The sequence below is a fragment of the Antechinus flavipes genome, chromosome 3 (assembly GCF_016432865.1).
Source record: "Antechinus flavipes isolate AdamAnt ecotype Samford, QLD, Australia chromosome 3, AdamAnt_v2, whole genome shotgun sequence".
Classification (NCBI taxonomy): Eukaryota; Metazoa; Chordata; class Mammalia; order Dasyuromorphia; family Dasyuridae; genus Antechinus; species Antechinus flavipes.
This window is the reverse complement of record NC_067400.1, coordinates 572,236,807-572,257,241: the sequence shown is the minus strand read 5'-3', so window position 1 is coordinate 572,257,241 and position 20,435 is coordinate 572,236,807. Positions and strand designations below refer to the sequence as shown.

The 20,435-nt window shown below is 44.8% G+C and overlaps 1 protein-coding gene across 1 annotated transcript in view; it reads right to left on the bottom strand.

The window, feature by feature from the left end:
• Positions 1-20,435, bottom strand: part of TRIM62 (tripartite motif containing 62) — a 55,518-nt gene that overhangs the window by 10,431 nt on the left and 24,652 nt on the right. Inside the window, exons 2-4 of the mRNA XM_051987973.1 lie at positions 16,077-16,172; positions 3,435-3,691; positions 1,679-1,794 (exon numbers count right to left, since the gene is read on the bottom strand). Coding sequence (XP_051843933.1) covers positions 1,679-1,794; positions 3,435-3,691; positions 16,077-16,172 — 469 coding nt within the window. The remainder of the gene's footprint in view (positions 1-1,678; positions 1,795-3,434; positions 3,692-16,076; positions 16,173-20,435) is intronic.

Below are 20,435 nucleotides of genomic sequence, written 5' to 3'. Positions count from 1 at the left end.
AGAGTGTAAGGAGCCTTAGGGATCTTTTGAGGAACCACCCCCCTCATTTTACAAATGGGGAAACTGAGGCACAGAAAAGGGGGGGGAGTAGCTTGTTCAAATTCACAAAGGTAAGGGGCAGAACTGAGATTCCAACCCAGCTTTCCCTGATTCCAAATTCAGCGACATCCATTGCTCTGTGATGTTTCTCCCTTAGCTTTAGGCTTAATTTCTTTACCTGGAAAATGAGAATAATATCAACCCCACCTCCCTTACCCACAACATTACTTCAGGGTTATGATAACAAACATCACACAGCACAAGGAGTCAGGGTAAGGCTTAAGCCCACTTTACAGATGAGAACACCAAGGCTCAACTAAAGGAAGTGTCTTAGCCAGAAAATAAGCAAAGAATTTTCTTTTCTTCAACCATAAAATCAAATGGCTGATAAGAAATCGGGAGCATGTCCTTCCCCAGTAATGCGGCACCTTTTCATGACCATCCTTGCCAAAATCAGCGGCCCAGCAAACGTATCCCTCAGGGCTCTGGGGAACCGAGGAGGAACTTTGTCTTGGCCTTGGGACACAAATTCACTGAAGGGAGCTGGATGTTCTCATCCCTTTAATTTTTTTGGGTGGGTTTCAATTTTCATGAAGAAGAAAAAAGCATTAGTGCTTCTTCCCCTCTCCTCCATTAAATTTTAACTGGTTTGTGAAATGCCCTTAAAGTACGACTGGATTACTGATTGTGTGTCAGACTGCCCTGGGTGTAATCCCAGGTAACTGGGAAGATGATTCCATGGTCCGCGCCAGCTCTGAGGGCTTCACTCACATACCTCCTTCTACCTGAAATGGTCTTTCCAATTTCCTCTCCCCAGGTCCTACCTCCCCAGGAAGCCTTCCCTGATTTAAGCACTCCTCTCTTGCTGACCTCCCCTTTCTCAGAAGGCCTCAGGGTCAAAAGAATGCACACAGACAACCCACAGTCTGCACTCAGGCTTTCCTGAGCACCTGCTGTGACTCCCACCCTGAAGGGATCACACGGGTGTCCCACAGCACAGCACGATCCTGGGCCCTCAAAAGAGCCGATAGCCTCCTGGGGGCCCCTGCTCCATCGTGCTTCCAGGGAGGACTTGGGGTGTGACTCTCTGCTTTTTGTCCCTTTCAGGAGGCAGCTGGGGGGCATGTGGGGAAGGGGCAAGGTTTAGAGTTAGAAAGCTCTAAGTTCAAATCCTACCTCAGACATTAGCGTGTCTCTGAGCAAGCTGCGTACCCTCCCTTAGCCTCAGCCTCAGTTTCTCCTGCTGTAAATGAGGATAAGAATAACACCTACCTTCTGGAATTGTTGTGATGTAATAGCTATATCTATAATAATACATACAGATAGATAGATCTATGGCTATATCTAGCAATGGTAAACCTTCAAAGCACTATGTAATAATAACAACAATCATTATTATTATACTCTCCAGAGTGGAAGATTTTTTGCCATTTAGGTTCTATTTCAGTGACAGGTCTGTCTTCCCTCTTCTTGCACCTTTGGTGTAAAATGGCATCTTGCCCTTGCCCTGGATGCTGCACCATTTCCACTTCTGGGTCCAAGTTGTGCCCCAAAGTTCCCCTGCCCCGTGCAGAGTCAGGAAGCAACACCCCCCTCCTTACGCCCCTACATCCCCAAGGAGCTCTGGACTGCACCTTACCAGGGTGGATGTCCTGAAAGAGAGACTTCCAGATGGTGTACTGCAAGGGGCCCGTGTACTTGGACGTGGGAAAGTCTTCATAGGTCAGGTTTGTTTCATGAACCTTCCCCTTGAGCCTGGAAGGAAAGTGTTCTGGATTAGGGGCTAGCTTCCCATTTAATCCCAGGTATTTGCAGCACTGCCCCACCCAAGATGGCATGGACACAAAACAGAGAAGGAGGAGAAGAAGAAAAAAGAAGCGAAAATGATAGGGGATTAAGCTAAACTTTCATGGGGCAACCTCCCTGCCCACAGAGTCTACAGAGAAAGCTCTCCAGTTCTCCTTGGAGGGTGTGCTATGGTCTAGAGCTTTCTCTCCCCATCCTCTTAAAAGTCATTTATCTCTCATACCATCCCCTTACGTGACCGGATTACTAGAAGGATTAATTGACATAGAGATGTCAGTGGCTCACCCTGGTTTCTTGTATGCCTTCTTTTCAGAGGGTATTTTTCCTCTCCTGGGTGGAACAGTAATAGAATAGTGGAACTTTGGGCACAGTAGCCCTTTTCTTTCTATCACGTTCCATCCTTATCTTGCTCTCTCTTTCCTGGAACAGTCATTGTCCCTCGATGGAGGACAACCAGCCTCAGTATTTTAGCCACTAGTTCCACTGTGGATGTTGGTCATCAGTGCTGATGACCGCTAAGGATGATGGTCCTTTCGAAGACTTCCCAGCACTCTCTGCAGTCTCCCAGGTCCCTGAGGAATTCTCAGGGAGAGAAGGGAGCCAGGGAAGAGAGCTATCTTGTTAGGACAGGACTTGGAAGGCCAACATGGCCTTTGGCTTTGCCAAAATGGCTTCCCCATCTACTCCGTTGTATGTCTCTCCAAACTGCTCATTCTGAACTGCCAACCTGGTTTGGGAAATGCATGGCCCGGATTCAAGTCCCAGCTCTGCTACTAATAACTGTGGGCAAGTTCCTTACCCTCTCTGTTTCTTCATCATAAGGAGAATCCTATTGCTGTGGAAAACTTGAAGAACTGAGTGAATGTCAGCCTCCAATGCCTCTGAGGGCCCCTTATTCTGGTATAAGAATGGACCATGTTTATGTAGGCTGTGAACCCTTTTCAAGGACTGAAGCAGACTTGTTGTTAGCTCCCTGCTCACACCAACTTCCTCCCTCACACCTCCCCAGGTCCCCACCAAAGGTACTGAACCTGCTGCTCAGTTTTTAATCATGGAGGAGATAGCCTCTCTCCCTTCAGGTAGGTGCTAGTATCACCTCCATTGTATAGCGAAGGCTGAGATGTTCGGTCATGTGCCCAAGGCTACACGGCCAGTATAGAGAAAAAACTCAGCTCTTCCTGCCTCCGTGGTCAGTATTTTCTAGCTGCTTCATGGTACGTGATGCTCAGTGCGTTCTTCGGTTTCACCGACAGCTCTTTTTCTTTTTAATTCTTTGAGTAGGGAAGGAGAAGAGAGAGCTTTGGAAGTGAAGGGGATGGAAAAATAAAAAAGCTCTGTACAAACTTTAAAAAGAAATGATTCCATTTGTTCTTTACATCTGTACAGAGCTTTATGATGCACTTTTTTCTAAGTGAAAATCATAGTCAGGTAACTTTCCTTAGCATTCCCTGAGGAGGAGCAATCTCTTGTTGGCTTTTAGTTTAGGGTCAGCATTAGCTCCTGGCAGTCATCAGAGGGAAGAGGGAAGAAGAAGCTAGCCAGGGTGGATGGGGGATGGAGGAATGGACCCCTCCTCTCCCCCCACGTACCGCTCAGACAGCGAGGCGACCCCAGCCAGGAAGGCATGCCTGTCCGCCTCAGCCAGCCGCTCCTGCAGGATCTGGCTGCCCTCCTGGACCCTGCGCAGCTGCTGACTGTAGCGCTGTATCTTCTGCTCAATGTCGGTCAGCGTGCGGGCCGTGTCCGCCTCCAGCTCTTCTAACATGGCCTTCTGGCGCTCACGTAGCAACCGGTGCAACCGCTCAAAGGCCTCCCCAATGGTGGCCCGCAGGCTCTTGGTGGATGACTGCAGAGAACACACACAGAGTGAGGCAGGGCGTGGGGCACAAGGTGGGGCACTGGGGTATCAGGGGACAAAATGTAGGGGCAGGAACCAGGGGACCTGGATGCTCTTTCACCAACCAGCTCTATGAACCTGGGCAATCATCCTCCACTCTCTAAATCCTTATTTCTGTAAAATGGGGATACTACTATTTCCCTTAAACAATCTCACAGAGGAGCAGGGGAAAAGAGATTTTAAAATATTTGTAAAGTTTAATGCGTTATATAAACGCAAGGGATAATTCAATTCAACTTAGTGCAAACCCTTCTTGAGTGCCTACCATGAGCATAACACTATGTTAGGTGTGAGGGATACAATAAAAGGAAGCCAGTCCCTAACTTTAAGAATTTATACCCTCCTGGACGCTCCACATGCAAGGAATGAGAACTAGAAGGTGGGGAATGATGGGAAAAGAGAAAGAACAGACAAAGGGATATAGAAAGAGGGGGAGAACATTATCAGCAGAGGGGGTGAGAGAGGACATCATGGAAACTCCATGGCCCCTGAGCTGAGCTGTGAAGGAGGAGAAGAAATCTAAAATGCTAAGAAGAAGGAGTTCCATCAAGGCAGGAGAGAAGGCAAGTGCAACTATACAGGGGTGAATAATGGCAGGTTGAGTCTGAGAAACTAGAAGTAGTCTAGTTTTTGCCAGAATGTAGACATCTAAATGACACAGAGGATAGAGCACTAGGCCTGGCATTCAAATTCAGCCTCCACACTTACTAGCTGTATGTTTCTGTATTTTTTAACCCTTTTGCCTCAGTTTTCTCATCTGTAAGATGAGCTGGAGAAGGAAATGACAAACCACTTTAGCATCTTTACCAAGAAAACCCTAAATGGGATCACAAACAACCGAAACAACCAAACAACAATAACAAAAGAATGTTTAAAAGGGGGTAATGTGAAATAAAACCCAGCAAGATAGATTGGAGTCAAAATAAAGAAGGCCAAACTGAGGGATATGTATCTGTTCTGGTGGTAGGAGCCATTAAAGATCCCTAAATAGGAGAAGGACATGGTTAGACCTGAGCTAATTTAAGAAGACTATTTTGGCAAGTAAATGGATTGGATGGGGAGGGAAGCAGGATGGAACGAGGAGGCAGAGAAACCAATTAATAGGCCATTACAATATTCCAGTAAGGGACAATGAAGACCAAAATAGGGTAGTGGTGGCGGCTGCCATGTTAGCTATGAGAAGGGGATGTCTCTGAGAAATATCACGGAGGTAAAATTCACAGGATTTGGCAACTGACAGACAATGAGGTAGGGCGAGGGATATAATCCAAGAGGAGTCTGAGGTTTCCAGCCTGGGTGGCCATTTGGACATCTTACAGCAATGGGACATTGAAGGAATCAGCAGATGAGTTGGGACCCTCTCCCATTAGGACTGCTCCTGCTGCCTGATTCCCTGGCCCCTGCCAGCTCAAGACCAGTGAGAATCTTCCTCAGGTGATGTGAGATTTTCCTTCCCTAAAGAGTCAACACTAGAGGGTAGTGTCATCTCAAACTTTGCAAAGTCCATTTACTTGGAGGGGGCAGGGAGGGGGCAATGCTTTTCATTTTCCCTTGGGTATCTGCTGAGGTGGATAAGTCCATGATAAATAATAATAATGTTAAATGCTTTAAATTTCAACTTTTTACATCTTTTATCTCATTTGGGAACTTGGTATCATAATGCCATCATCCCCATTTTATAGACACAAACACACACAAAGACTTGCCCAGGGTCACACAGCTAGGAAGTGTTAAGTGTCTGAGACCAGATTTGAACCCAGGTCCTCCTGACTTCAGGGCTGGTGCTCTATCCACTGCACCATCTCGCTGCCCCAACATATTCAATTTTAATCTAGCCAGTCTGGGACCAAAGGCCAGGAAGCTAATATGGGATTTCAACATCGGTCCTTGATGTCTCCATTAACCCACTTTCCCATCTTTAAACTCTGGGTTTAATCTTTGATTCTTTTTCCTTCTTGATCTCTGACCTCCATCAGTTTCCAAAGCTGGTGCCCAATTCCACCCTGCCTTCTCTCTCTAATCCATCCTGCGAAGGCTGAGGTGGAAAGGGTGTGCCTTCCCAAGGGGCATCCTGTGCAGTCACAGAAGTAGGAGTCGGAATGTCCTGAATGGGAAATGGCAAGCGGGGAAATCTGGCTGGAATGGAGAATGACATGGAATAAGGGTGGGAAGGTAGGTGGGAGCCAGATTATGGAGGGCTTTAAATGTCAGGCCGACTCTAGTTTATCCTGGCAGTAACAGCCCCGCTCCAAGGCCACCTGTTCCAGTAAGTCTCCTCTGATCCCCTGGGGTTGGTGACAGGAGGCAGCACGGTATCAATCTTGGAATCAAAACCCGGGGCGGATCCGAGTTTGGCCACTTGCTCTCAGTGGGCCTTTAGAAATCACTTACGCTCTCTGTGACTCAGTTTCCTCTGATATAAGATTAGGGAAGATGAAAACTGACACTCTACAAAGCAAGTAAACTAACTTTGTAAACACTGAAGTCTCATGTACTTGGGAGCCATTATTAATCACATTATTCACAAAAATAAGGAGAAAAGGCACAACTCAGGAATTAGGAGCTCGCCAGTGACCTTGGAGAAAGCATTTCCTATTAAGCGGTGGGGACGAGAGCTGATTATTAGAACTTGAGGGGTGAGTGGGTTCGCAGGAAGTAGAAGCAGAGAGGATATATGGCTGTTTCTAGAAACTTGGCAGCAAAGGGAAAAAGAGAATGATAGTTTAAGGGGGTAGCAGAGTGAAGGGGAAATTCTATGCCACTTGAAGGCTAGAGAGAAAGGAAAAGAATACAGACGAGAGGAGATGATTGGTGCAACAAGGAGAGATGGAAGGGGACAGATTAAAGTCACATATATCACTGAAGTGATTCAGGGGCTATAGTGTTGGGTGTAGGAATCTGAAAGATCTAAATCTGAATTCTGCCTAAGACACTTAACACAACCCTGGGTAAGTCATTTAATTCCAATTAACCTCAGTTTTCTCTTCTGTAAAATGGAGATAATAACAGCACTAATTCACAGGGTTATTGTGAGGCTCAAATCAGGCTTTACCCTCAAGCATTATCTAAATGCTTTTAATTGTTTTTCAGTCATGTCTGACCCTTCATGACCCCATTTGGGGTTTTTTAGGCAAAGATATTGGAGTAGTTTCCTTTTCCCATTTACCCAGTTTCCCATCTTTAAACTCTGGGTTTTTCCTTTTCCAGCACACTATAGAGATGGGGAAACTGAAACAAATAGGATTAAGTGATTTGCCCAGGATCATACAGCTAGTAAATGTCTGAGGTTGGATGAACTCAGGGAGATGAGTATTCCTGATTCCAGGCCTGGCTGCCTTACATAAATGCTACCCACCATGAACAGCATCATTATCTCTTTGGAAGGATCCAAATGGAGGGTCCTGAAGAATTCTTAGGCCAGCCCCTCCATTCCTCAGGGCCTCAGATCATAAACAGATGAATCCCAAGGGGAACAGTCTTGTCTAGGTACTGAGTTTTTGAAGAACTCTAAATGCATTCTGATTCCAGAAGCTGTGACCTCGCTCTCTGAGCTCTCTGTTCCCTGAACCGACTCCCCCCACTCCCCGAGCCCTGTGCCCCTTGCCCTCAGACTTGCCCAGTCCTTGCCAGGACGGCCTGATCTGAGTATCTATTCATTCTCCTCCATTTTCTACTCTCTCTCATGCCCTTTCAAGATATTGAGTTTGCCACTTCCAGAATCTGGTAAAGGAGTCGGTGCAGAAATACAAGTAGAGAGTGAACAGATAATCTGCCCAGAAGAACATACTGAGAAATCAGTCCAGCGTGAACTAGCCAGGTTCCAAGCTTACTCACTTGCTCTATCAAGTACCTGCCAAACTTGCTTGCGGTTGGGTTCTTGCATCATGTTGTAGGTGGATCAGGTACCACGCTTGCCCCCTCCTAGCCTCTCACCAGCCTGGGTCTTAGGGGATTCCCTCTGTCCAAGGACTGGCTCCACCCAGCTCTCCCAGTTTCCTCTGCCTGTCTCACTGCTAGCTTTATAACCTGTGCCCCGTTCTCACTCAGGAGCATTCACCTCCAAGAGCTATGGGGCTTAGCCACCACTCACAGGCCCATGAGAAATGGCATAATAATAGACTGGAAATTAAAAGAACCTGGCTTTGAATCTGGATTTTGCTCCTATTGACCAGTAGACAAGTCAGTGAACCTCTGGCTCTCAGTTTCCTTATCTGTAAAAATGAGCAAAAGGGCAGCCTAAATGATGCCTGAGATTCCTTTTAGCTCTAAATCCACGATCCTTGTTGAGGACTGTAGTTGTCTCCTTCATGCAAGGGGGAAAAGACAAGAGGAGTCTGACTAAGGGTCCTGAGGGATTAAATACAGGCTCAGAAAAGAAGACATCCTCAAAGCCAGAGACATCCCTTCTATTCTTTAAAGGGAATTTAGACTTACTATATACAGAGCATTGTCCTAAGCTTTCAAGAAATTCAAAATTTAGTAAGACAATCCTTGTATTCATAGAGCTTGGATATAACACATATATCTTTACTGTAAAATTTACTATATAGAGCAACTAAAACGTGTGAGGTCTGAGGATGCAGAGGGAGGTCATGATTGGAATGAGGAGTTCAGTTTTGGATGCGATCAAGTTGTAAAGTAAAGAAGGCCATGTCATTCTCTGAGATTGGGGAGAGGATGAAAGACCAAGTGAAGATATTAGACTTGGGTCCTTGGTAGGGGGCTGTAATAATAGTTAACATTTATATAACAAATTTTTTTCTTACATTGTCTCATTTAACCCATCTTTGGATGGAAGAAGGGAATAAGTACTGAAGAATTATCATTCCCATTTTATAGGTGAAGAAACTGAAGCACCAGTTGGTGCTTTGGTGACTTGGCCCATGGAGTCCGACTAGGTAGGAAGGCATACTCAGCTTTCCTGCCTCTGATTTCAGCCATTTCATGGCCTTATTCTTCTCAGGAAAGTAGGAGATAAACTCATTTGGGGGGAGTAGGAGTAGATGGGAGTGAATTGGGGAAGGAGGGAAGGGAGGAGTTGGGACTTGAGGGAAAAGAAGATATGGAACATCTGCTATGAGGAATATGACAGGGAGTCCAGAAGAGATGAATGGAAACTGCTATTAATTGTCTCATTAAAGTGCCAAGAAGATAATGAGCTGAGCGAACCTGGAGCTCAGGTCTGCTATTCTTGTCTCCTTGACACTCCGCACAGAGTAGGGGCTTAAAAAATAACCAACCCTTGCTCTGTTCCCAGTCCACAATGTTTATCCCCTAGCCCTAAGGGTCCTTCACAGTTGTGCTGTTGTCCTGGGCTGCATCCTTCTCCATCTCCTGACCAGCTTATGATCCAATGAGGTTTTAGTTTCCTGGGGCCAGGGTCAAAGATAAACAGCTTTGACCCTGGCCCCAGGAGACTAAAGAGCAATATTTTAGGACCTGGAGCATGGGAACTTTGCCAGCCTGGATCCCAGGCTTCCTTGGGAAGCCCTTTTCAGTGGAATAGAATGAAAAAGCATTTATTAAACAGTACAAGAACCAGCTTAATGCAGGGGATCCAAACTGAAAAGTCAATCTCTGGCCTCTGCTTTCAAAGAGCTAACATTCTAGGGGCTAGTCAGTACTAACAGCGTTCATATGTATGGCAGGCCCTAAGTCCCTTGGGTGACCCATTAGGAAGGGAGGATTCTAGCAGGATCTGGCCAGGCAGGGCTCAGGTTGGAGCTGTTGAGAAGTAAAAAGGTCACACACATCAGATGGGCTCCATCCTCTGACACCCCTGGGCAAGCAGGGTTCTGGCATGAGGTCCCTGGGGAACAAGGTGGAATAAGTGGGTTGAGAGGAAATGGAGTCCAAGAGTGTATATGTCCATTTCTAAAAGTGTGTCAGAAAATGGGAAAAGAGATGCCATAACAAGGAACTGGAAATTGGGTAGATGCCCATCATTTGTGGGATGACTGAATAAATGATGGTATATGAGTGTAATGAAATATTTTGTTCTGTAAGAAATGATCAGCAGGATGATTTCAGAAAGGCCTGAAGATATTTACATGAACTGATGCTAAGTGAAGTGACTAGAAGCAAGAGAACACTGTACACAGGAACAACAAGATTATGTGATGATTAACCGTGATAGACTTGGCTCTTTTCAACAATGGGGTGATTCAAAGCAATTCTAATAGACTTATAAAAGGAAGTTCTATCCACATCCAGAGAAAGAACTTCAGAGACTGAATGGGGATCAAAGCATAGTATTTTCACCTTTTTGATGTTGTTTGTTTTTTTCCCTTTCTTGTGTTTGTGTGTATGTGTGTGTGTGTGTGTGTGTGTGTGTTTGTGTGTGTGTGCAGCATGACGAATATGGAAATATATTTAGAAGTCCTGCACATATTTAACCTATATCAGATTGATTGCTATCTTGGGGAAGGGGAAGTGAGGAGATGGAGAAAAATTTGGAACAAAGGTTTTGCAAAGGTGAATGTTGAAAACTATCTTTGCATGAATTTGGAAAAAATAAAATACTATTAAAAAAAGAAATGCCATAGGACCTTGTATACAGTAAGTACTAAATACATGTTACTCAAATTCAGTTCAATACAGTTACTAAGGATTTACTATATACAGAGCATTGTCCTAAGCTTTGAAGGAAATTCAAAATTTAGTAAGACAATCCTTGTATTCATAGAGCTCAGATATAACATATGTATCTTTACTGTAAAATGACACCATATAGAGCAACTAAAACGTGTGAGGTCTGAGAATGCAGAGGGAGGTCATGATTGGAATGAGGAGTTCAGTTTTGGACATGATTAAGTTATAAGCACTGGAAGGTCGTACAGATGGAGAAGTCTAGCAGGCAAATGGCAATAGGAGACTGGAGCCGTAGGTTGGAAACAGAGATCTAAGAGCCATCTAAGTAGGGATGGTTACTGAAGCTTCGAGAGCATGTGAGATCATTAAGGAAGAAAATAAAGAGAAGGGAGGGAAGAGGATCAAGGACGAAATACCCATGTTCAGGGGACAGAAAGATGAAACCTTTGGTGGGGACCCAAGGGGGCTGCCCTATAGAAGGGAGATTAGGTTCTGTTCTGATTGGTAGAACTAGCAACCATATAAAGCTGCAAGAGGGTAATTATATATTCAAAATAGGGGGAAAACTTTCTAATGATCTGAGCTGTCCAAAAGTGAAGTGGGCTGCTTTAGGGAGCACTGAAGTCTCCTCGCTGATTTGTTATAGTGGTTGTTGTTCACTTGTGTTCAACTCTCTATGACTCCATTTGGTATTTTCTTGGCAAACAAATTGAAGTGATTTGCCATTTTCTTCTCCAGATTTTACAGATGAGAAACTGAGGTTAATAGAGAGTTAAGTGACTTATCCAAGTTCACATGGTTAGCAAGTATCTGAGAATTTGAACTCAGGAAAATGACTTTTCCTTATTCCAGACTCAGTGCTCTAACCACCGCACCACCTACCTGCTCCTTATCCTCCCTGGAGGAGCAAAATCTGGATGACTACTCATTGGGGAGTTAGTCCAGAGGATTCTTATTTGAGAATTCTGTGATGCTGAGAAACAACAACAACAATAACAAAAAGACAAAGAAGGTGCAGTCAAGGAGGTAGGAGGATAACCGAGAGAACATCCTGGAAACTGAGGGAGAACATGTGTCAAGGGTCTCAGAAGATAAGGATGATATGGAGTTGGCTGCGGGGAAGACTGAAGCACATAGCTCACAAAGCACTCTTCCTATTGTAGAGCTGCAAAGAAGGGGTTAATTAGAGGAGTGAGGGGAAGGAAGAATACTTCAGTTTACCATGAATTAGCAGGACAGGTAGTATATCAAAAATATTCATAGCAACTCTTTTTGTCGAGGCAATGAAGTGGAAACAGAAGGGGTATCCATCAACTAGGAATGACTGAACAAAATATGATATATGAATATAATAGAATAATATTATGCTATAATAATAGTTTCTGGCTAGCATTTATAAAGTGTTTTAAGGTTTGCAAAGTGCTATTTGGGTTTAATCCTCCCCAAAATCCAATAGGTGAGTGCTGTTGTTTTCCCTATTTTATGGATGAGAAAACCAAGGCTGAGAAGTTAAATGATTTGCTCAGAGTCATACAGCTAATAAGTAGCTGAGACAGAATTGGCATTCAGGTCTCCCGGACCTATGCCCAGTATTCTTGCCCACTTCACCACCTATGTAAGAAATGATGAAAGTTTTGGTTTCAGAGAAACCTGGGAAAATGTATATGAACTGATGCTGAGTAAAATGAGCAGAACCAAGAAAACAATTTATATAAGGACTACATAAAGAAAAACAACTCTGAAAGACCTGATGACTAGGATCCAGTCAACAAAAATTCACAATAAAGAGGACCATGAGGATGATGAACAAATGGATATGAAGCTGCATTTATTACACACTTGATAGATGCTAATCCTGTGAAAAGTTCAGAGAATACAATTTTGCTATTGTTGTGTCGTTTCAGTCACGGTCAAAGTCTTGTAACCTCATATGGGGTTTTCTTGGCAGAGATATTGGAGTGATTTGCCATTTCCTTCTCTAACTCATTTTACAGATGAGGAAACTGAGGGAAATAGGGTTAAGTGATTTGTCCAGGGTCACACAACCAGTAAAGGCAGGAGGCCAGATTTGAATTCAGGAAGATGAGCCTTTCTGACCCAAGGTCACCCAGAGGATACAAATCAGGAGCAAAGGTAGACTCTGCCCTCAAGGAGCTTATCTTCTGAGGGTGGTCCAGTGTCTTGGCCCTGGGTCCCCTCTACTTTGTGGGGGTGGCAGGGGCCACAGGGAATGTGCACAGGACTGGAGTTAACCTGACTTGTACTCCATGTTGCTTTTGGGTCTATCTTTACACAGTGTAGGGTGCAGCAATAATAGTGACCAATATCGATTTTGTGTTTTAGAGCTTTCAGAGAGTTTACAAACATTATGTCCATGGCCCTAAAAGATAAGTCTTATCTCCATTATCCCAATTTTACAGATGAGGAAATCAAGGTTCAGAGAAGTTATAAATGACTTGTCCAAGGTCATAGCAATCGACTAGCATTTATAAAAAGTTTACTATGTGCCAGGTGCTATTCTAGATACTGGGAATATAAACAAGCAACTAGTATTTATTAAGCACCTACTGCATGCCAGGCACTGTGCTAAGCATTGGCACATAAAAAAACAAAAACAAAAAAAAAAAAACCTAAGAGATGGAGCCAAACAATGCTAAGAAGAAGAATTTGAATTTAAGATTTTCTGACTTCCAGTCCAGAACTTTGTCTCCTAGGCCATGAAGCTGCTAAGTTATACATTTATAATACAATCACATTAGAAACCCAAGTCCTTTGGCTCCAAGTCTGGTTCCCTTTGCACTCTACCAAATTCCCTTTTCCAATTGCCCCCAAATTTAATGTCTAAAATGGAACTCCTTCTTTGCCCTGGAAAACTGCCTTTCCTCCTGCACATTCTACTGGAGGTACTACCATCCTTCCAGCCCCCAAGCTTCAAATTTCCAAGTTAATTCCTTCTCCTTTTTCTCCTCCAATTTGCTGCCAAGTTGGCGTAATATGGGCAGAAATAGCTCTCGCTTTGGAGCCAAGGGGCTCTTATCCTGACTATTCCTTACTTGCTGTGTGACTTTGAGTAAGTGACACTCTTTCTGAACTTCTGACCATTCCTCGATAAAAGGAGAGGGTTGGACTAGAAAGAAAAAAGTCCTTCTTGTTTCTAAGCCTTTTAAGTTCCATTGATTTTGTTTCCACAGACTCTCACAGAGGCCCCCTTATTTCTACTTTTTCTGCCCTAGAGGAGATTATCAGAACCCAGGAATAGAGAGCAATGCCCTATCTCCTTCCTAAGGACCTGGGGTGATGTAGGGATCCCATTGCAAGCCAGGAAGGGCTCTCTTTCTCTGAGAGCTTGCCTCAACCTCCAGGCTTGGAGCCCTTAGCCCTGCTTGCCAGTCCCCTTGGAGGGGGCTGGGTGAAGTGAGAGTCATCCCCAGGTGGTGGGATGCCCAAGACTCAGCAGCGTCCTCCCCTCCAGTTGTGTGTACCCTGGGCCGGGAGCTCCTCTGGGCAGAGACCGCCTCGCTCAGTGCTGACATCCCACCGGCAGAGCTGGAGGGGGGGGTTGGGGGAAACCTACTGTATGCTGAACAAAGGCTCAATTAAGGCCTATTCCAGGCCCGACACGGCTGCCTGTAAAGAACTGACAGGCTGAATCGAAGCTCTTTTCAAAGACCTCTCTCAAAAGAGCACTGGGGCGTGAGCACTAAGCAGCCCCGCTAAGCTCTGCCAGTGTGCGTTACTGAAGGGACTGGAGAAGAAACTCCCTGCTCCCTGAAGGCTGGCGAGTCAGGAGAGACAGACAGTAATTAGCGGCTCTTTGGCATCGGTGGCCCATCCAGCCTGACTCTGCCTGGGTGGCGCGGGCCCAGCCAGACCACAGACGTTACCCAGAACCTCCAGACAAAAAGGGGATCGGACTCGGGAGGTGTCTGGATGTAGTCTGTGTCAACATCCCACTCTGTGCATCCAAGGCTCTGGGGACAGGGGGACCACCCCGAGCTCCCCAACACTCCAAACCAGCACAAAAGGCTTCTACAATTCTTCCCGTCATCATTTATTGGAGCTGGGATAGAGAAGGGGATAGTGCAGTCTCCCTTCACTCATGCAGACTGTTGACTCTGTCAACAACAGAAAATTAGTTGCCTGGGGACCCTGAGAGATTAACTTGCCTGAGAAATATCACAAAGCAGCAGCTTAGGTAGTATTTGAACTCAGCTCTTGCCAACTCCCCAAGGCTGGCCCTTGAGCTAATCTGCCCTGCTGCCTCTCCAGGGGGATGAAATGGAAGAAGAAATTGAGATTCAGAGAGAATGACTTGCCCACGGTCACATTGCCAGAGCTGGGATTCGAAACCAGGCCCCTCCTAACTCCTTTGTCTTCTTTCATGAATTTAATAATCATGAACATTTCAATCTATAAAGAACAGAAAAAGTGGCTTGTGTATGAAGTTGCTGAGCCCTCTTGTTCCTGATCCTCGGTCGCCACTCTTCTAGGTCCCATTCAATGGAAATGGTCTATTTTGTCCAACTTTTATGAAATGTTTTCGGTCTTGTCTCAGAGACTCCAATCTCCTTGAGAAGAGAAGCAGAGTTTAGCCTAGAGCTATTGGGTAAAAACTGAAAAAAGTCATTTTCTTGATGAGATGAGGAGGAATTAACTTGGGAGACTGGAAGTTAACCTTTTACTGATAGGTATCGGCCAATCACCCAGATTGGTCTCTAGACAAGGGATCCCCAGGATACCAACCCCCCTCACTACTCGCCCTTCTGGTCTATTACCTGCTCCAGAATTGGGGCTCCACTGACAAAGCCTTTGTGAGATTGGGGTCAGCTAATACCACATGAGCGGCTGCAGAGTGACTGTAAGGAAAGATTATTCTAGTGATGAAGTGTGTGTGTGTGTGTGTGTGTGTGTGTGTGTGTGCAAATGCCACAGGAATGCACAGTTGGCTACTAAGTGAAATATGACCTCCAAAGTGTCTGCAGGAAAAAAAGAGGCATTTCTTATATAAACACCAAGGCTGAGGCAGGAAATAGGGTTGGGGGAATGGTAAGGGGCTCTGGGACCCCATGGGCCTACAAGAAGGCCTGGCAGATGGACAAAAAAGTGGGGGGAAGGGAGGAGGAGGTGGGGGAACAGGAAGCTGGGCAAGGATAAAAGGAACACATGGGGAGAGAGAATGGGAGGGCAGAGAAAAGGGGCTGGGGAAAGGGGAGAACGGGGCTTTTTATTTCCCAACACTACTAGGTGGTCTCAAGGTCCAGGTCAGTCAGGAACAAAGGCTCCAGGTTCCAAGAGTCATCTTATGGGCTTGGAGCCTGACTTTGCTGCCATAGAACACCTCAGATACAGGAGCTCATGGGAATGGGGAGGGGGGATGTTGACAAGGCAGTCCCACAGAAAGACACTGAACTCCACTCTCCCCGCCCCTACTTTGATCTCAAGGGATTGGGGAGAGAAGCAGCTGGTGGATGTGGCTATTGTCTCTGGTCCAATCCCTTTGTGTCTGCTCCAGACACACAGTGGTACAGATGGACCTGGCTTCAGCACACTGAGGGGACACCTGCCCTCTCCAAGGCCTCCCAGCGCTGCCGAAGGCCTCAGGTGTGCAGGGGGCTCCGGGCTCTCCTGCCCCCGCTGCCAGATGGAAGAGCTGGGCCCCAGGGCTGCCTGCTCTTCCTCCGGCTGAGGAGGTGAAGGGCACGGAGGTACCATCCTCCCCCCCTCCCCCAGACCCCAGGCTCACCTTTGTCTCGGCCAGTTGGCGCTTGAGAAGCTGCAGGGCCTCTGTGTGTTCCCGTTCGCTGTCTTGCAAGGCCTGAAGTTGCTCCTTTAATTCTCGCTAAAACAGAGAAGAACACAGGAGTGAAGCCTCAGACGGAAAGGACCAGGTTCCAGGCTGGGGGGCTTCAGCTGTCTACCAGCAGCTGGGAAGGCAACTCTTCTCCCCGGAAAAAGCTCAGCCTCCACCAACTCGCCAAAAGTTAATGTTTCAGAACTGGGAGGGGTCCCAGAGGGCATCTCATGGAAACTAGCTGAACATCAGGAGACCTGTAAAGTATCCCTGACAAACGGTCATCAGGACTTTGGCTAAAAGACCCCATTGGGGAGAAAACTACTATGCCTTAAAGGTTCTGTCCTCTGGGATGAGTAAAACCAGGGCAACCTTCCATGGGGAAGCCCTTCAAATACTTGAAAACAGCTACATGCTTCCTCTACTTTTTCTTTTCTCCTTAATAAACTGACACAAATTTGGCATTATTCTTGGTCCTTTTTTCATTGTGATCTCCCACTTCCTTTGAAAATGCTCAAATTTATCCCCAACTTACTAAAAAGTGATAGAATCAAACATGGTAATACAGATAAAATCTGACCAGGAAGGATGGTAATAAGGTTAACATTTCTCCTCCTATAGGTAGTGGGGAGCCACAGAATGTTACATACATACAGGGAGTGAAGTCAACAAGCATTTAAGTTCCTACTATATTATGTAGCGCGGTAGCACAGTGGATAGAGGGCAGGACTTTGAGTCAGGAAGAAAGGTAAAAGACAGTCCTTGCCCATTCTAGTGTGGGAGAGAACAAGCAAACAATTATGAACAAATCAGGTATACACAAGATAAATAGAGAACAATCTTGGAAGGGGGATTAGGAAGGGCTTCCTTCAGAAAGCTGGATTTTGGCTGAGCTTTGAAAGAAGCCAGGGAAAGTGAAGATGAGGAAAAAGTGTGTTCAGCTATGGGACACAGCCAGAGAAAATGTCTGGAGTTAGGAGATGGGGTGTGTTGTACGAGGAATAGCAAGTGAACCAATATCAGTGAACCACAGAGTAAAGAGAGAGGGATAAAGTGTAAGAAGACTGGAAAGATAGGAAGTAGCCAGGTTATGATGTGCTCCAGCACAATGTCAGACACATAACATTTATTGCTATTCATTTGCTGATAGATAGCAAACAACTGGTTCTCTAGAACAAAAAAGTCCCTTCCTCCTCAAAATAATACACTTTTAAGTTTAATCTGCATTATTAAATTTTCTCCATCACTTTACATTTTGACAATTAACAATATATTTGTAGCATTTGCCCATTTCCAGTATAAATGTTCACCTTGAAAATTTAATAATTTAATAATCAGGTCTGATTTAAAAATCAACTCTTCTACTTCCTTTACTCTCTCCCTTAGAGAATTGGTAACAATATATAGTAATATTCAAACAAGATGGTACAATGGCAAAAACCTTTGGAGTCAGAGGACTTCAGTTTAAATTCCATCTCTGGTAATTTTGGACAAATTATTGAGCTTCTCTTGATCTCAATTTCCTCATCTGCAAAATGAGGGGTTGTACTGAATGGCCTCTGAGTTTCCTTCTAGCTTTAGCTCCAGGAGACCATGACCCTCTTTCAATCCAACGAGCATTATAGAATGGAGCCTGAAAGGATCTAGCCTAGGATATTTCTTCCTTCCTCCCTCCCTCCTTCCCTCCCTCCCTCTTTCCTTCCTTCCTTTCTTTTCTCTCTCCCTTCTTTCCTTCCTTCCTTTTATTTATCCATCTATCTATCTACCCATTCATTCTTCCATCCATCCATCCATCCACCCATCCATACATCCATTTATTCACTATTTACTATACATGCCTAGGTGGAACCCTGCCCTAGGTACTGGTGAAGATATAAAAATCCATCTCAGAACTAATAATCTAGTAGTGGGTATAATACATGCAATATTCAGTACTACGCCATCCTTTCATGTTCTGGCTACACCTTCAGTCATTCTCCTTAGCCCTCAGTGCTGCTAGGCAATCCTTCTATATCTCCCTTATCAATTCACTATCCTAATCTCCAGAGTAGCTCTTCTAAAGCTTTTCATCCCTTTTCAACCCTTCCACGACTCTCTCTTCCTCCAACCTTTCAGCTGAGAATTTATTGTTTTACAGAAAAAAATCAGAATATGTGCTATGGCCCTCCTCCTCTCCCCGTGTCAATTTCATTTTTGTAAAATCTCTTAAATATGTCTCCTTCTCTGACACTGTCACTACCCTGGCATAGGTTCTCATCACCTGAGACCTGGATTACCGCAATAACCTTTTGGTGGTTCACTTGCCGCAGATCTTTCTTTCCCCACTCTAGTTTGTCCTTCATTTAGTAATGAGAGTGGCTTTCCTAAGGCTCAGATCCAGTCATCCATATCTCCCTCTCCCTCTCCTCCCTTCTTTCCCTCTCTCCCTCCCTCCTTCTCTCCCTCCCTCCTTCTCTCTCTCTCTCTTTCTCTTTTTCTCTCTCTCTCTCCCTTTCTTCTTCCCTCCCTCCCTTTCTCCCTGTCTTTGTTTCTTTCTCTCTGTCTTTGTGTGTCTTTCTCACCTCTCTTTCTATTCTCTTTCTCTGTCTCTACTCTCTCTCTCTGTCTCTCCTTGTCTCAGTCTCTCCCTTCCCCCTCTCTGTCTCCCTCTCTCCCTCTCCCTTTCCCTTCTTCTTTCTGTTTCTTTCTCTGTCTCTGTCTTTCTCTCTCTCTTCTCTCTCTCTCTCAGTGTGTCTGTCTCTGTCTCTGTCTCTGTCTCTGTCTCTCTCTCTCTCTCTCTCTCTCTCTCTCACACACACACACACACACACACACACACACACACATACACACACCCCTCCCTACTCAATAAACCTCAGTGGTTCCCTGTCACTTCCTCTGTCGTTCAAAGCCCTTCATAATCTAGGCCCTATCCTACCTTTTTGGTCTTTCTATTACTTTACTCCCTGACAAGTAGTTTTCAATTCAATAGCACTGACATCCTCACTTTTCTACAAACAAGACACTCCACCTCTTAGCACTGGCCATTTTCTCCGGCTATTCCCCCATGCCTGGACTACTCTTCCTCCTCTTCATTTCTACCTCCTGGATTCCCAGGCTTCCTCTAAGTCTCAACTAAAATCTCATCTCCAGGAAGCTTTACCAACTCCTTTTAATTCTAGTGTGTTTTCTCTCTTAATTATTACCTTTTTATCCTATAAATAGATTTTGTTGTATATATCTACTTGCTTGTTGTCTCTTCCATTAGCTTGTGATCTCTGTGAAGGCAGAAACCCTTTTGAGGCTTTTTGTGTTCCTAACACTTAACACAACTCCTGGCACACTGTAGATACTTAATAAATGCTTATTGACTGACTGACAGTAATGTAAAGCAAAGATAGAAAAGAATGGGATAAAAATGACTCATATTTATAGAAATGGCAACAAAAGGTTTGCAGTGTACTTTACTTGTATCATTTCTGGGAGATAGGTATTATTATTATCCCCATTTTACAAATGAGGAAACTGAGGCAAATAGTGATTGACTTGCCTAGGGTCATACAGCCAGTAAATGTCCAAGTTAGGATTCAAGCTGAGGTCTCTCTGATTCCAAGCCTAGAGCTTTCTCCACTGTTAGAAATAGTGGTGTTTTTTTTTTTTTAACATGGGGTCCATGAACTCATTAAAAATCATTTTGATCGCGATATCTTAGTACAATTAGTGAGTTTTATAATCCTATGAATTTTACTTAGGGCATTTAAAAACTAAACGATGAGCTGGGTTTTACTAGACTGCTCAAGGTGTGTGTGTATGGGATGCACTTTAAATATTATCTCATTAGATTCAAGGAGTCCAGGATACACAAAAATGGTTAAGAATTGCTGATCTGGAAGAATGAAAAATGAGACAAAGTTCTTTAGAAGGTCAAAAGAAAGAAATACCATTTTTAACTGAGATTAATGGGGGGGAGATGTGGTGAGGTGTCCTGAAGAGATGATACCCGAGCTGGGCCTTGAACTCTGGGTAGAATTTCAAAAGCAGAACTAGACGAGGCCTTCCGGGTATCTGGAACTGCACAGCAGATAGATGCTGGATGCCCAGCAGGGCACCTTGATGCTCGGTGGGAGCAGGGGGGTAGGGGTCACGGGGCAAGGGTAAGAGGTTAGGGGGAAGATCACAATGACAAAGGTTGAACAGATTTGTTGGCCACCCTGACTTGGTAGGCCAGTAAATAAATGGGCTATTAGGTAAAAGCAATGGGAGGCTAATGATAATGATATAATAATAAAATTTGACTTCAAAAAAGCACTTATTTTACCCACCTGTGCAAGA